At 38.7% G+C, this 18,244-nt stretch overlaps 1 protein-coding gene across 10 annotated transcripts in view; it reads right to left on the minus strand.

Annotated features, from left to right (window-relative positions):
• The window catches only part of Rfx3 (regulatory factor X3), a 259,528-nt gene extending 241,587 nt beyond the window's left edge, over positions 1–17,941 (minus strand). For 3 of the 10 annotated variants that reach the window (XM_039084350.2, XM_039084355.2, XM_039084334.2), the window contains exon 1: positions 16,063–17,303. In XM_039084350.2, the coding sequence (XP_038940278.1) occupies positions 16,063–16,084 (22 nt within the window). In that variant the 5' untranslated portion in view covers positions 16,085–17,303. Of the gene's footprint in view, positions 1–16,062; positions 17,306–17,325 lie in introns of those variants that run through there. The other 7 variants (NR_172644.1, NM_001395594.1, XM_063268574.1 and 4 more) reach the window with 5 other exon arrangements.
• Between the last annotated feature and the right edge of the window lie 303 nt (positions 17,942–18,244).

Genomic DNA, 18,244 nt, shown 5'->3' on the forward strand with positions numbered 1-18,244 from the left:
CGGCGCTCCGCCCTCATCTGTCTCCATCCTTCTTCCTCAACGAATTTCTCTTCACAGCATTTATAACTACTATAATCTATTTCGTTTATTTCCTTTGCCTTTACCTCCTGTTGTTTGAATGATAACTCTTCCAGGACACTTTCCTCGATGCTACATCTACAGCAGTTCACTTCTCAATTCATTTTGTGTCACTAATTGGTCAATAAATGCATGAATGTACAATGTGGAAATGTGGGTAAGAGAAATAACTCAGTAAGGTGGAGGACCAGAGTCTGCATCCATGCAACACGTATAACACAAGGGCATGGTGGTGTGCACTGATAATCCCAGTGAAACACTGGAAGCAAAGGGCCAGGCCAATAAGTCCATCTCAAAGGAAAGGTAGAAGGTACCTCAGGATGTAGCAGAGGTGGTTCTCTTACCGTCACACCGTCCCATACACGCATCCACTCTCACACACAAATGCACATTTTACACATGTGAGAGGCTTGGGAGATGTTTCGGAAGTAAAGCACTTGCCCTACACGAATAATTGCTAGAGTTAGGATCCAACAACTCATGTAAAATGCAGGCAGGCACGCTCTGCCTACAATTCCAGCAGTGGGGAGACTGAGGAAGGGGATGCCCTGGGAGGAGTGGCTAAGGCAGCTGGAGCTGGCCTCTGGCCATCATCAGAGCTCTGGGCTCAGTGAGACACTGCCTCTACAAGAGTAGAAAGAAATTCACAAAGACACCCAGCACCCATCTACACACACACACACACACACACACACACACACACACACACACACACACCCCTCACAAACAATACTCACACTTTTAAATAACAATGAAAAGGAACATATATTTTTAGTTCCTCATCAAATTTGGAATTAGAATGGCTTCACAGAGAATAACTCAGCAAAATTTCACCTAAAGAAATGGTACACAATGAAAATATACTAACCAAGAAAGGGGCATATGGGGACTTGTAAATTACAGAGGGAGTCTGAAATTAAATGTATATGGATTTAAAATCTACATAAAATCAAAGATCACTTTCAGTTTAAAAATCTCTATGCAGGCTTCAAAGCAGTTAAATTTCCATAATACAATCTTAATGTAAAAGCCACAGACCCCATCCCAGGAGTGACTGCTATAAAGAATTCCATCCTGAGTCCACCAGCTGCACTGATGATGGCACTGGAACTCAAGACCTGTTCCTACTGCTTTACCATCTCAGTGGAGACAGTCAAGTTAGGCAGCAAAGAGAGAAACACAAGAGGCTTGGCGTGCTCAAAGTAGCTTCCCAAAAGGCGAAATCCCCATAATTCCCCCATTTCACATACGATAAGCAGAATTAGAAGTGCATGAACCTACTACAACCGAATCTGATAGAACATTCACAGTTGCTAACACTTCTCTGTCAAGATGCTACAGAACTCCCACAGGCACATGGATGGAGCACACATAGAGCAGGGAGCAAATTATCGCTTGAAAAGCTGAGAGGAAATGAGACAGTAAAGTCAACCCAAACTTACTGTTAACTAGGTAGGAATTTATTTAACAAAGTGCCAAAACTCATTCCTTTATGCCATTAAATGTGTTTTTTTGCAAAAGGAGGTAAATAAACACAATGATATCAATTTTAAAAAATGTACTGTTCTAGCTGGGTGATGGTGAGACACAGCACCCAGGAGGCAGAAGCAGGAGAATCTCCGAGTTTAAGGCCAGTCTGGTCTACAGAACGAGTTCCAGCCAGTATTACACAGAGAAAACCTGTCTCAAAAGAAATTACTGCTCTAATGGCAATTAAATTTTTGGATTGAATAAATGATAAAATAGCTGACTGCACAATACAGTCTGAGGCTTAATCAACAGATGATTGATTTCTCCTCCTAGGAAAGGACACTGGCTCCCATACAGTTTATAAAATCTAATATATGACCTTTCCTCAAGAAACGTACAATATGAAAATGTTGAACATTTAGAAAACGAAACTATAAAAGACAATTTCTAACTAGTACCATGGGTAACAAGTTTGTCATAAATGAGCCCCTTTAAGTTGGGATCACTCTTAACCTTACAAAAGACCAAGGGTTAAACTCCTGGTCAATAGTGCACTCTGGGATTCAAACCCAGAAGTGTTCATTTTAAGATTCATGGTTTTTTGGTTTTTGGAGGTTTTATTTTTTGGGGGGGGGGCTATTTTGGGGGAGAGTTTTAGTTTGATTGATTGACTGATTGATTGATTGATTGATTGATTGATTTGGTTTGGGGGATTTGTTTTCTTTTGTTTTGGTTTTTTCAAGACAGGGTTTCTCTGTACAGCCTTTGCTGTCCTGGAACTTGATCTGTGACCAGGTTGGCCTTGATCTCATAGAGATTCACCTGCCTCTGCTTCACAAGTGCTGGGATTGAAGGCTGCCACAACCTGTTTTTAACCAGTTTGTAATACAGTTAAGCCAGACTGGCTAGAGAAATGGAATTGCAGAGCCAAGTAATAAAGTGTGACTGTGAAAAGCACCAGAGACTAAAACCTCCAGTAGAAAATGCTAAGCAGTTTTGATAGCACAATGTAGAAAAAAATAAATTCATTTTAATTATTCTGAAAAATAGGCAAGGAGGAATCATTAAAACAGTGGGCTTCAACCTGTGGGTCACTAACCCTTTGAGGAGGGAGGGGGGGATATACAGATCATATATCCTGTATATCAGATATTTACACTAAGATTCATAACTGTAGCAAAGTTACAGTTATGGAGTAGCAACAAAATGTTAGGTTGGGGTCACCACAACATGAGAAAATGTATTAAGGGGTCACAACATTAGGAAGGTTGAGAGCCACTGCATTAACAGATTCTGGACCAGAAAAATATAAAACTATTATTTTATTAAAAAAGAAAGAAAGAAAAGGAAAAGGAAACTGTTAGAAGACATATTAATATAAATATACACCAATGTGAATGTGTATCAATTGAAGCAAATATGACCCAGGTTATAAATCCATAACATAAAAGCACATTTCCTGTTTTATATTCTTCCCCTTTATATGCAATAGATTAAACAGTCTAGTAAGTACTAACTTGTTCTCTAAATTCAGATTTTAATCTATGCCTGAAAGTATTCGGCACTCTCTTCATCTCAATTATACTTGTAAAACTTCCACTTCCCACTTTATGGCTCAGTAAGTATACTAGTGACAAAGATACATTTAAATGTAAACACGAATTGTTTTGATCACTTTCCACATTAAAAACAAGATCATCAGCTGAGCACAAAGCAACTCCGTGCAGTCTATTCTGAGGCCCACTTAATTCATATGAAATTGTACTGTTTTAAACCTCAGAGAGTTAGAACTGGGAACTTTCCAGCAAAAATGCAAGAGCTAACCAATATTTCGTCATACCTTTGTTTACCATATCTCCTTTTTTATTGAAGTTGAGAATAAATCCAATGGGAACTGTTTTACAAGAAGGTCTGTCTATGGGGATTTATCTTGTTAAGAGCAAATGACAAATGGTTTTCCCCCATAGGAAACCTGCTCTGGCTTTATATAAATGCATCCTTCAGATTTGGTGCCACAAATTAGACTGCAGAGAAATCAGGTTGTGCTGGTAAGCTCACTTGTCATCTTCTTGGTGACTCTCAGATAGACTGCTTCAAAAAGCCAACAGTGTTAATGTTCAATTTTCATCACAAACAGGAGAGCAAATGCAGTTCAAGATGGAGGTCAAAGATTTACTAATTCTGCAGCTGGGAAGCAGGGACAAGAATCCAGAGCCTTGGTAACTGCTTCTTCCTGCCGTAGTGTCCGACTGATTAATCGGTAAACACAATATTCTTCCAAAAACTCAAATTACAAAATTGCATATGCTATAACAGCATGGCTGTGTGTCGTGCTTCCTGTCACTATGGAGATAAGGGCAGTCTGCTCCAGTAGTCTTTCTTTGGGTGCATTCATTCAGACTTAAGAGTACAGCGACACCTTTAAAGCCCAGCGGACAAGCCTCAGCTTGTACCAACTACATGAGGGTCAATTATTTCACTCTCACTTCACCACAGAGTCACCCACAAGAAGTAGCATTTGCATGTTTCAAATTAACAAACAGATTCATAATAGTCCCCAAAATGACTGGAATCAAGTCGAATTCAATGGCAGAGCAGATGCTTAGTGGATGAGATCCTGGGTTCCATCTTCCCCATGCAAAACGTGAAAGCGTTCATACCAAGCATGAGAATCCATACACTTTTAACATCAACTATGACATTAAAAATACACAAATCACAGGGACAAAAGTTGTTTTCAATACTGTATTTTCATTTAGTGTACGACCTTTAAAGGGTTTCTAAAGGGCATAATTTTATTTCTAATTCACTGCAAAACAGATCAATTAAATAATTCTTGCCCAAGTTTTACAGCTGAAAATATGTTTAATGTGCTCAAGATTTAGAGTGTAAAATTATAAAAGTTTCCATTCTCTAGAAAAGTAGGAAATATTAAAGTATCAACTATAGTAAGGATGGAGTTTTCAAAGCACCACACTTGTACTGTTTGCCTGTAAGGAGTTTTACACCAGCTATATGAAATGTGTCCGGGTGAAGAGTATGAAGTTCAGCAAACAAGTCACTTACCTCAGTTTTCTTATGTCAAGGTAAATGGGTGACAGAAAAGGGCTTCTCTAGATAACCCCAGTGCACATGAAATGTAAGCCCTCCAGTGTTAAGATGAAGACATCCTAATTCTGTCTCTAGTAGACTGGTACATGTGTGTCACTAGAAACGTGTGCAACTGTGGTAAGAAATCCACTCATCTCTCCTGTCCTCACCATACCCCCATCCCCCCCCACCCTACCCTGGCTTCTTCATCTGAGGTAAACCAGTAGAATATCATGGCATTTACAGTTCCAGACACAACGTCTGGTAGGTTCTGGATAAACTTTTTGGCTGTTTCTTTTTATATATTAAGAAACAGGAGTTCATCGCATTACTGCTGTTGTCAGGTGGCTATTCCAATATAGGACACATATACATCAGTACTGTTCTCAAGTTAGAAACACCTGCCTTTTAAATTATTTCACATAACAGAGGGACAATTTTTTTAAAAAAAAAAGACAAAACAAACAAGCAAGCAAACAAAAACTCCAACTTGTAAAGGTTGATCAGAATAAACTGCTTTTTGTACACAGTTTCTAAATGCACAGAAAAGTTACTAAAACGAATGCTTAAGTTGGCATTGCCTTAGTTTCAAATGAAGTCCTCTATAAATATCACTTTATTAGTATTGTAATCCATGGTCTTTTGTTTTCTGATTTAATTTTTCATTTTGCTTAAAGTGTTTCACTCGATTTTTTAATTTTACTTCATCTCATTAATGGTGTGTGATTTGGGGGATTCAAACCCAGGGCTTTTAACCCATGAGTTACATGTCTAGCCTGAGCTATTTACAGACACTTCTTTATAGAAGTTCAGTTCCAGCACAAGATCGTTTAACCACGGCATAGGTTTGGTTACTTGGTATCACTCTGCTGCCCAGCCTGGCTACTTATCAGGTAACAGATATATTTTTAAAGACTGATATGAAATATTTTAAGTCACAGAAATTTTCATTAAAATCTTTAGATCAAACAATTAAAATAATTTAAAATATCAAGCCTGATTTAACATATGCATTTACCACTTGATTTAATAATTTCATACCAAAAATATCATCCTGTAAATAAAGAAATTGAGGTCTACATTTTGTGATTTTCATTCAAAGGTCAATAATTATAATCTGTAATGTATGTTATTCCATCACAGAATATATTCCAAAAGAAGAGTAATCCGGGGATGAGGAGCAGGTTTTTTTTGCTCTAGACTTCAGCATTTGGGGAATTGTTTCTTTCTTGACTCTATGACCTTGGTCAAAAAATACATAAGTGAAAAAATAAGCCCATGCATTTTATGAAGATACTGAATTCAGAGAACAAAATATTTTGAATGATAACACTGGTACATGGGCTTCTAGATGTCCCTTCTTTCAAAATGTGCCACAAAAACTTAACATGGCATTGAGTGGCTAACTTCAGTTTTTGAAGCAGTCCTTTGCTTCAGACAAGCTTGAACTCACTATGTAGCTGAGGACGACATCATCCTCTGCTCTCCTGCCCCCACCTCCACAGCACCGGGATCACAGCATTTGCCACCATCCATAGTTTATGCTATGTATGGTACTGGGGATGAATCCCAGGCCTCTGTACAAGCTAGTCGAGCAGCCTGCCTCCTGACACCACAACTACACATCCAGCTGAATATTCCAGAAGGCAGATGCTTCTCTTCCTTTGTCACATACAAATGGTTCTTAACTTTTTTATCCAAACCTCCTCAGAAGCAAGTCGGAATAATGACAGATCAAATACTAATTCCACCACATCTGAAAGGTTTCTCTCAAGGCTTTTCTCTACCCTTCAAACATGAGCTTCTGGCCTTAGACTCACTGGTAGGGAAACCCTGGCATTACTAAATAAATGACTTAGCCAGCAAGCAAAAACAAATTTCCTAATTTAATGTGCTCACAAGAAGCAATATGAAGGTCAATCAATTCTCCATATTAAATCGTCATTTCAAATCTCCATTGAAACTGTTCTTAAATTGTACAATTGTAAATATATTTAAAACATCACAGGGTAAGGAAGGGTTGGAGTAACCTTCAGTAACGAGACTATTATGTACCTTTAATTTACTGAGCTCAGGAAAGGATCCCACCTTAGCCTCCAGTGTAGCTGAAACTACAGGCACGCAACAAGGCACACTTTGTCATGTAGCAGTAAGAACCAATATTAGTTGTCAAGTCTCTGTAGTAAGCACATGTGGTCATTACACCCTTCCACTCTGATGTTTTACACACACCAAAATATAAACAACTTAAGAACAGAGTCTTATAATACACATACGTATACACTCGCTTCCAAACTATACAGTTTTAAATATAAGATAACCAGAGATCCTTTCTATACCTAGCTTCTAGAAATGTCAAAATTTATACAAGAAAAAACAAGGTGCCAAAGCCTTATTGTAAATATTTGTGAAAAACTTTTAAATGTGGTAATACAAGGAAAACCTAAGAACCTAGGTAGTCCCTGTGTTCTGCCTTCTTCACTAGTTCAAATCCACAGACACCTCATTCAAGTGATTATTTTACTATTCTCTCTGATTTGTTCATCTACCCTTGTTTAATCTTAAATTATAATTTTCCTACTAATTTCATCCACTTTTCACTATCTCCTATCATTTCTTATCATGCCACATGTCCAAGTATCACTCATCAGCTTTAGCCTTCTATCATTAGAAATATTAAAACTAGATTCCCATAAACAGGAAAATGCAATTTTGAATTTAACATTCCAGTTTATTTTATTTTCAAACTAAGTCTTAAAAATCTAATAGAAATCTAAGCTGAGCCAGTTCACAATTCCTAAATTAAAATAGTGATGGGACCAAATACTCACTTATACAAATCTTTTATTAAAGCTAGACAACTGATATAACATTAAAAAATCTATATGCTGAAATATCCAAATATGTCTAACATTCTGGTAAAATGTTTTACAGTCAAATACTTCACTAGCTGTGTCAAACTGGAATCACATACAGGCCCTCAAGTGATACCTCTTTTCCTCTCCGTAATGGGCACTGTCTGTACTTTAGTGTTTCCAATAACATAATCCCTATCGCACTTACTCTGATTTTTATACCATACCTTCAGACCAACGTGTTGTTGTGGGCATGGGCTGCCACCTATGGGCATCATTTCAAAGATTTTTAAACCAAAAGTAAGTTAGAACTTTCAAAGTTCACATATAGTGTGTTTTGAAAGGAAATTCTAGACATCAATGGAAATTGATCAAAGCACAATGTTATGAGAAAGCTTATACTATGTTAAAGAAAGAAAGAAAGAAAGAAAGAAAGAAAGAAAGAAAGACAGACAGACAGACAGAATCAGGTATCAGGATTGAAATACTTACGTCCTCTCGCAAGCTATTCTGATCATCATCTCCAGTCTACAGCTACCTGCACTCCTTTCAACCCCAAATAAATTTGTTCTCTCTCCAAATTCAAAGACAATAGAATCACACTTCGCTTAGAAAGTGAATGGCCCAAAATTTGCTCAGAGATAAACCGACACTCATAGCTACTCATTCAATATTATTTAAAATTTCAAAACTTCCAAACCTCAGCAACTTCTGAGGCACAGAATGATGGAATGCTAATCCAGCAATGTCATGTTGAACTCTATTTTAACTAAAATGAACCATCATTTTTGCCTTTGTACAACTCCGGCACATGCTAAAGTAGTTCCTAAAAGTCATCACACAATGTCTAGCACTGTTAAAAATGTTCCCAACCTCACACAAAAGTCACCTGAAGACCTTAATCAAACATTTCCCCCAATTTGGCTGCCTCAAGAACATAGCACTGAGGTGGAAAGGCTTAGAGTTCCTAGTTGGCCTCCAGGGTGATGATAATGCAGAAGACTGTGAGGAGAAAACAACGATCATCACAGTCTACTGCACTCAACAAAACGTGCATTAAAATAACTTCCTCAAGGTGTATACAAAATACAGACACACACCCTTACAAAACAGAGTATCTAAGCTGAACACCAACTTTACAAGCATCTCAACTGTGTAATCTTTTCAAACAAAACATTTTAAATGCCCTTTAGAGACTGCAACATAATCACAAAAAATACAATTTATTTCATTTTTCATGTACTAAATTTTTATGTTCAGTTTTAGGCATACAACATTAAAATACATGCTTTAAGTATATTTAAAGTTGTAAAGGAGAGATCCAGATTGCTACTACAGTAGTTTATGTTTTTATTAGTGTCCCTACAGATAGCACTATCAAAACTCATTGTCAAGATTTTTATCACATATAATCAGAAGCTAATAAGTTAAAGTCTAGTGTTAGATAATTTGGCTCTTTAAACAGGACAGTAAAAGCAAAGGAAAATGCTAGGTTTTGTTGCCTAAAATATATCCATAAATTCATCTATATAAAGCAAAGTATAAAGAGATGAATTGAGAAACTTCTTCAAACCAGGCATAATGGTACATACCTCTAATCCCAACACTTGGGGACAGAGCCAGAAGGTTCAAGAGTTAATGCCAGCCTGGCATGCTGAAATAAAGAAAAAGAAAGAAAGAAAGAAAGAAAGAAAGAAAGAAAGAAAGAAAGAAAGAAAGGAAGAAGGGAAGGAAGAAGGGAAGGAGGGAGGGAGGGGGAAGGAGGGGGAGGGAGGGAGGAAAGACAGACAGACAGAATCACATAGGAACATTCCTAAAGCACAATGCTGGCTCTTGAAAAAGAATCTTTTTAATCCAGTAGTACACTAATGACTAGAAAAATTCACATATATTGTCTTGAAGATAAATTAAGTAATTTAATAAAATACAATAAACATTTTAGTAAAGTAATAAAGTATCTATCCTTAAGGAAGTATATGTACACTGTACAACCATGCAGCAGAACAGGAACAAGACCAAGGAGGAAACATGCTGCTTTAGCCACTTCTGAGTCCTACCTTACCAAAGTCTGTGTCCCTGCAACATCTACATCCACTAGGACTTCACAATGCAGTAAAACATGAGAAATAAATAAGTTCCTGGTATTTAACAAGAGAAGTAGAATATTTAAATGTGTATAGTTCTGGCTCCCCCTTTAGTACCCATTCTAATTCCTCCACAGCTACAGTGTGAAAGGAAAAAAATTTCTAGACAGGCTCCCTTTGCAACCCTATCATTCAACTTTCAATCCTCCTGCCTCAAGTTCCTGGGTTCTTGGGTTGCAGGTATACGCCATTGAACACAGCTTGAAGAAACCTAACAAGCAAAGAGTCTCTGAACTGATTTGACACAGGGAGGGAGAGAGGGAGGGAGGGAGGGAGGAAGGAAGGAAAAAGAAGGAAGGAAACAAAGAAATAAAGAATACTGTACTCAGGGCAAAAAGTCAGATCCATTTTAGAAGTAATAGCTATACTAAAATATACACATATGCTATTAAACATACAAGTCCAAGTGAAGTCCAGAAACTTGAATATGCTTATATTAACCAATTAAAATATCAATCAAAATAACTTTTAAATTATAAGAAAGACAATCTCTTTATCGTTCACACACTTCCCTGGAGAGCTGGTGAGAGCTGTGATACAGCAGCAGAGTATATGTGCTTTCCTAAGTATAAAACTGTTTTCTCCCTTAGCGCCTGCCTCTCCCCACACCCTCCCACCCTGTCCTCTGTCTATCCACACACTGGGAAAATTATGTCCTGTTTTAAATATCTCACTGGTGAGCAACAGGAGCCCCAACTGTCAGACACTTGTCTGGCACACATACTTAGAGAAGCTAGTTCCAGCAGGAGCTCAAGCTGTGAGGCTCAGCTCACTCCTATGTGGGTGAGGAAATCAGAGCACTTGGCCACTACTCTAAAGAAACCACCAAAATGGTAGAACCCTGAGACCTTGTCATAGGCATCCCCACTGCCTTATCACTGGGCCCAGGGTTTCTTTGTTGCTCTCCTCAGAAGAAACTACAAGTGAACAGAATGTGAGATTCTGAGACCACAGACAAACCACACACCAATTCCTGTGTCAGTAGCATGCTTCTGTCTTCCCAGGTTAACCTTGCCATGGATTCATAGGTTGTAAAAAGTTTGGAAGATCACACATTGTCTGTTTATCTGACAGATGGAGAAACTGAGCCCCACACATTTTATTAACTAGCGTAGTTTCAGTCAGCAGCAAACTAGGGACCTTTGTCCTCTTCACGCTCCTCTGACCACACTTGAGGCCCTTTGCTTCCCAGTCTGGTAACATTGTTTCCTTTCTTCTCTATCACTGCTGAATGTATCTGTCTCCTCTCACTTTTACTCAGGCCTGTTGCCTGACTGTTTTAATGTTCCTGTTAAGCTTCTACTAATCCCATACTTGTATTTTGCCTAAGGGAAATATAAAAACCCTTGGGAATCCCGGACCAGGCATTATAAAACAAAAGCAGGCAGTACTGACTGGCCATAACTGCTTCTATAAAAGAAAGAATACTTGAGTTAAGAGTCACCATAGGTATGGGAAACTGTGCAAACATTAATTTTGGATTAGCCTAGACATTTAACCCTTAAGTACTTTGCCTGAGGCCAATACATGCCCAGAAGAAATCTTTTAAATAAAAAAACATTCAAATTACACCACTAATATAATAAAGTTACAATTCTATTCAAGAAGGTAGAAATTCTCAAGAAAATAATGTTTGGGAGTGACACGGTGATCCATTTTCCATTTAAGTCGCATTTCCTAGCCTTCTTCCAAGGTTCCTTTGAAAGTCTATCCCATTTCAACTGGGCACAGTGGTAAGGCAGGGGTATCATCACCACACCCAGGAAACTGACGCAAAGGTATCATGAATTTAAGGCTAGCCTAGACTACACAGAGAATAAATGAATCATGTGTTTCCATTGAAGATTATGACTCTAATATGAGAAACTAATTAGTCAAATTGCTCAGAAAATAGAAATAGTTATTCAATACAAACTATCAAACAGCAACATTACAGAGGACAGTCAACTTGAAAATGTTATTTGAAACTTTTTAATATCTAAAAAGATCAAAAGATGTAGGTAAAATGTAAGTACCAGTCAGCAAATTATTCACCAATGCAAAATAAGTGTATCAGTGGTAGCTTCACATACTCTCCTTAGTAACGGTGCTGAGCAGCACAGTATAAAATTGTAGAATGCCTGCTAGTGAATTCATGTTTTAAAATGGTCTACACTATCTACTGTCATTACTTTTAAAGACTGTATGTAGCATTAAGTTGACCAAAAGAGCTCCAGATGTTTTCAAATACATTCATGTATAACATGTGAGAAGAAAATATAAGTGGAACAATGAAATGAGCAATGGAAGAGTAGAAGATAATGAAATGTTACATCATTATTTCTTAATACAAAAATCCCTAGACCAGAAAAGTTATGTAAACATAGTAAAAGGAGTCCATTATAAGCCTGTGGTGCAAAACTAACTAGCTTTGGAACAGCGTTAGTATGGTCTAAAATAAAATTAACTATCAAATGGTAATATAAAACTCTGATTGATATCTTTGTTTCAATTTTTTAAATGAGTAAAAGAGAATAATTATTTAATGACAGCAGATTAGTGGGAAAATGTTTCAAAACTTAAGTCCCATGACAAAGGGATAGTTAAATGACCATATCAAAATGATTCTTAAGTAGCAAAAACATTGGAAATTTTTTGGAAAAAATATTTTGGAAACATTGTGGGGGGAGGGCTTCTCAGCATTTCCTCACTGAAACACCCAACAGAAATTAAACATGCATCCTAAAGACTTCCCATGAATTTATCTCTTTGAAGTTGCATAGATGTCAGAAGATAGACAGGTTGAGTCCTGACTATTCAGATGAGAAAACTGAGTCTCAGTGAAAGCAACTAACTTGTCCACAGACACACAGTTAATAAGGTTAACTGACCTCTGACTAAAGCCTGTATACTTAGCCCATAATAGGATGTCCCATTCACTTATTAATACTCTAATACAAGTTACTTTCTCAACTTTCATTACATACACTTTGATATGAAATATAGGCTGCAAATGCAAAGCATGCTGATACATCCACAAATATATTTAAAACCTCAGTGGCATAAAATGACAAACTACATAGACTTATCTTTTAAAGAAAAATGACTTAACTATTGTAGTAAGACACATATGTGTTGGAACGGAGGATGCTACTCTCTTTTGAAGTTCTAGGATCAAGGTATTCCTGCATACAAATTGTTTCCACTTATAGTTACTTTTCCAGACTAGCGCAGTTAACCACTGTGGCAGAGTTGGGAGAGTACTGCCCCATTACCCAGATTGAAGTTTGTACAATGTAACTAGACTTTCCCAAGCTTCCTTGAAGAAAATACTAAGGTTATAAAATTTGCCACTGAGCATTCACTAGTTAAAATTATATTCAAAAGGGGAAGAAACCACTCAAAAGATGGAAAATGGAACTTAAAATTAAAATAAAAAAATCACACAGTGGGAGAGATAACTCAACATTAAGAGCACTTGTTGCTCTTGCAAAGAACATAGGTTCAGCTCCTAGCAACCACAGTTCCTGGGCATAAGAGTGAAATATCCTCATTTGACCAATGTATACAACTTTAGCACAAAATGCTAACATTAGACTGGACCAAGGCTATGCTCTCAGGGATCATTTCTATAGTTCATTACTGGATCTGATTTGTTATATATTATTACACATACTCTCTCTATATAGACAGACTTTCCTAAAAAATGACCAAGGCAGGCAGTATATTAAATGTTATACTTCACAGAAGTAACTCAGATGCTTAAATGAATAAGTAACTAAAATTTTCTTTACATAACAGTTCTAATCAATTCACATTTTAGAGAAAATAATCTTATACTGCAAACAGCACAGCACCCTCTGGTGTATCTATTACAAGATACATAAAATTCTCACAAATAAAGGGATAAATTTTAAGTTAAAAATAAACCTTAGAAATCAATACAGCGATGCTTTCTGAATTTATTCCTGTTCATATATTTAACAGGTTTAAACAAAAATGATTTTTTAAAAATATCACTATAAATTTTATAGCAAATGTGATGTCAGAAAATTTGTTTCAATTTTAAAATGCTGAAACAAATAATGTTTTTCCAATTATAACTTAATGTAAGATAATGCTATAAATAAAATTCTTGAGGTATGGAATGACAAAATTTTACTGATTATATAAACTAAATTTCATTTTATTCAAACCCACCTTTTTACATATATGTGTAATATATACATATTTATATATATATTTATACATACATACATGTATATTTATATCTGTGAACCTCTGTAAGTTCTAAAACAATGCAGGAGATAGGAGACTGACACCTGTTTCAAGCAGCCACCTGTTTGTAACAAGCTAAATTAGTCAAATCCACTTAATCTTGGTTTTCCAAAATAAGGGAACACTATGCACCTCTGAACAGAAAAGAATTCAAAATCTATTTTGTGATGACAACTGGGAATATATACTAGAAGAATCAAAAGTTAGCGAATAATTCAGTGAGGGAAACTACTTTTAATGTAACTGCAAGTGAATCAAGGATACTTAGCCAAATGCTCAGCATAAAAACAATTTAGCAAACTTCATAATTTAGAAGTTGACTTATTTCTTATTCTTGTTTCTTATAATGCATTCTCACAATGAGGATCACTAAGCCACACTACTAGACGATTTAGGTAAAAACGTAACTCTTCCCACATATCCGATATCATTACCCATCCTTCTAAGCATGTGTGACCCAAAATTTTTTACTTTTCAATTCTTAAAAAGTTCCTCAATTAACTTGTAAATTTTTATAAAGATTGTTTAAAGTTAAAGAATTTCTCACCATCTAACTTATAAGCTATAAACCTGTGTATATCTCCACAGGATACAAGATTATTTGAATATTGGATAAATAATGCAATGTTTTACTAGGCATACATATCTCATGCCATGAGAGCACTGTGAGATGATGGAAAAACTCTAGGCATGCATTAATTTCTTATACACATATAAATCTACTATGCCTCTTCTCCATACAGTTTAATAGAATTGTGTAATAGACAATTCTATTGTATACGGGTATATTGTATATTGTGTATAATTCAAAAAGACAGATAGGCACCCTGGAATGCTCTGAATCACAAATATTCAGCTACTTAAACAGTATTTTACATGTTTAATTTCAAAGCACGATTACATTCACAGATTTCTGTTACTCTAAAACACTGGAAACAAAAAATGTCAGCCCACATTACAGTCCCTCCTAGGAAAAATATCACAGAAAAAAAGTCGAGCTAAATGGTATTTAACTTTGTATTAAATTTTAAAGATAAACTGTTATAACTCTAAGTTAATCCATCCATAGAACTACTTTATTTTAAAGTATCTTTAATATCAACTCTTAGAACACAAAGATTTGTTTTAAATGGACAGGCTATTTAACATAATCAAATGCTACATTTGATTTCAAATCAACTTGTGAATGGAAAAAAACTAAACTAAACATGCTTGATGAATGAAATGACTCAAACACTCTTGGACACTACAAATAAAAATATTAAGCAAAGACATTTTAGCACATACAATCTACTCAGCTAAAACATATGTGAATGCCATAAGACCTAGAAACTATCCCAAAACAACAGAACTCCTTTTAACTTCAGACCCAGGAGCTTTACCACCAAAAGTGTTCAGGCATTTGACACTCATCTGAACAAAAGGGGAAAAAAAAAGAAAAAGAAAAAAGGTGAAAAGGAAAAAGAAAAAGAAAAGTTAGTATTTGAGATGTGCACTGAAGACAGGTCAGGAATGGATGAATAACTAAAAAGAATTCTGAGAGATCCAGACAGACTTCTTTCAGAATCAAATATCAGCTTCATTTAAAAATAACAATCATACGGAAATGAATTGAAAAGTAAGGTTTTCCAATCCCCCAACTCTTACTTATTTTACAAAATATGAGCCTTAATGGCATTATAATTACCCAACCTCTCCATTGACGATCTCAAGAATAATTAATACTGTCACATTATTCACAGGCTGCTCTGTCAGTTAAATCAATAAATGTTTGCTGTTGGAAAGATTATTTAAATAAGCACTTTAAAATCTGAATTGGAAATTTCAATGTGCCACTACAATAGTACATTTATTTGTTTTAGCTCACGATCATTATCAATTTTTTTCTGATAACCTATTAATTATTATGCTGAAAATGAGCAAAATTAAAGGATCTGTAATTCCAGGTTAGCGCTAATCAAGAAGATACTACTTCAGAGCTGGTATTAAAATCTACAAGGCCAACTATTTTCTCTAAAGAAACACTTTAAAAGGAAGTTTTTTTTTCTTTTTCTTCTGAAAAGATTTAAATCATTGTCCAAAGAAAACCAAAAAGTCAACAAAAAGAATATGTTAAGTACACACATGCCTAGATCTTAACAGCCACAAAGAAAGTGAAATATACACACGTTTCAAGTTGAGAAGCTTCATACATTCTTTATGAACAACTTGACTTCAATTTCAACTCTCCAAGGGAAAGGAAGAGATGAAGATGGGAGGAAAAAAAAAAAAAACTCTCAAAGTACCATAACTGTCACAAATAGCGTTGTGAACTGAGTTCTCACAAAGCTTCCTTATGTCCTTTTCCTGTTCATCACAGACAAAGTCTAAACCACAATGAAAATTGTTAACACTCTCCTGTGGGGAGGGAGGTGCATCAAAGTGAAACAGAACCTCAGGACTACCCCTCCCATCTCCACAAGAAGGATAAAGCGCTGTCAGTAGCCACTAACCGAAGTAGCACAGATGCCCTGCATCCGGTTTAAATCACAAGCGCGCACACACACACACACACACACACACACACACACACACACACACACGCCGAAAAGGGGAGGGGGGAGAGGGAGAGGAGACAGAGGAGAGACAAGAGAGGGAAGGAGAGAAGAGAGACAGAGAAACAGACTTAAAAAAAAAAATCTCTCAGAGCAGCAGAGGCCCCCTGGTTTCAGTGTGTGTACAAAGGGGGGCAGGGGGGAGAAGACTGCTGAATGGATATTAAGACTGTTTGCAGCACAAAGAAAAATACAGTTTTAAAAGAAAAAAAGAATCTCGTGAGGCCAGTGATGATCAAATAAGTGCAGTCCGTTTAGCAGCAGGCACAGAGGGGCCGAAACGAAGGGAGCGGGCTTCGGGAAAAGTTCGCCGAGGTACCAGGATAAAAATAACAAAACCCCAACAAGGCCCGGCAAGTGAACAACAACCAGCACAGCGCAGCACCTTTTGGGGATCCCCCCGCTCATTGCTGTCTATTTCGATTTGGAAAGCAGCAGCCACCAGGCAGCTTTGCAAAGCGACGAATTAAAGAAAGAAGAGAGGGAGAAAGCGAGCCCCTTCTCTCCACCTGCCCCTCCTCCTGAGCGCCCGCGGACCTGGGGGGACGCTCCAACACCCGCGACGGACAGCGGCGGCTTTCTAGCCGGCTCGCCCCGCAGCCCCGGCTCCCGCTCCATCCCCGAGCGCCGAGGCCGGGCGGGCAGGCGCGCGGCGCCCACACCCCCAAGCCCGCCGCGCGCGGGTCCATTGTAAACAAGCCCCGGGGACCGAGCCCCTCAAGCGGCCGCAGCCGGTGTCAGGAGGGAGACCCCGCACAGCCACGCTCGCTCGCACACACGAACACACGCACAGACACACACGCTCCCACACACATGTAGAGACCGAAGAATATTCACCTTGGCTGTGGATTATTGTGGTGTTGTTGGTGGGTGATGGAGATGGTGGTGGTGGGGAGGAGGAGGAGGAGGAGGAGGAGGAAGAGGAGGAGGAGAGGAGTAGTTGTTGTTGATGGGTAACAGTCGCCAGGACTACGGTGACTATGGCGCTTGATTCACAAGGCAACGGTTGCTATAACTCACAAAAGAGAGAGAGAGGGAGAGAGAGAGGGAGCGAGGGAGAGGGAGACACTCGCGCGGGGAGGGGCGGGGGAGGGAGGAGGGGAGAGGGCGGGCCCGAGAGCGCCGGAAGAAGCGGGTTCGGCGCCGTGACTGACAGCTCGGAGCCCGGGCGGGGGCTGCGGTCGGGATTCCGACGTCGGTTCCCCGAGGTGCGCTTAGACTTGGCGGGCCCGGGGTCAGTGCGAGTCTGCCTTGAGGAACCGTACTGCGGACGCCGGGGAAGCTGAGGGCTTAGAGGCCAGGGCTACTTTCCGTGAAATGAGCCCCGCCTGCCTCTGCCGCCAGCTCTGTGCCCAGAAGCCCCGCAGCCGCGAGAGGAAAACCGCGAAGCCAGGGGAGGGGGAGTGATGACGGACCCAACACTGTGTGAGACGCGCGCTACTGCGGAGGCAGACCCCACTTTGAAGAGCGGGCTCCACCCCCTGAATATACGTCATTTCCTGGGCGGATCCGGCTAATGTCCCGGATGTGATGAGCTCCTCCCCTCCCTCTCCTCTCTTCCCCCCGCCCCTCTCGGGACTTTTTTCCTCCCTCTCGGCGATCGCTAGTGGTGTTCCCCGGTCGTTTATCCCTCGCGGGTGATCCCTTTCCCAGACTCTCTGCGGCCGGCGCGGGCCTCCAGGGCCTCGGCCGTGCTCTCCCCTCCACGGTCCGCTTTCTCGCGCCTCCTGAGGCCGCGGGTCCGCGAGCGCGGGCG

The sequence above is a fragment of the Rattus norvegicus genome, chromosome 1 (assembly GCF_036323735.1).
Source record: "Rattus norvegicus strain BN/NHsdMcwi chromosome 1, GRCr8, whole genome shotgun sequence".
Classification (NCBI taxonomy): Eukaryota; Metazoa; Chordata; class Mammalia; order Rodentia; family Muridae; genus Rattus; species Rattus norvegicus.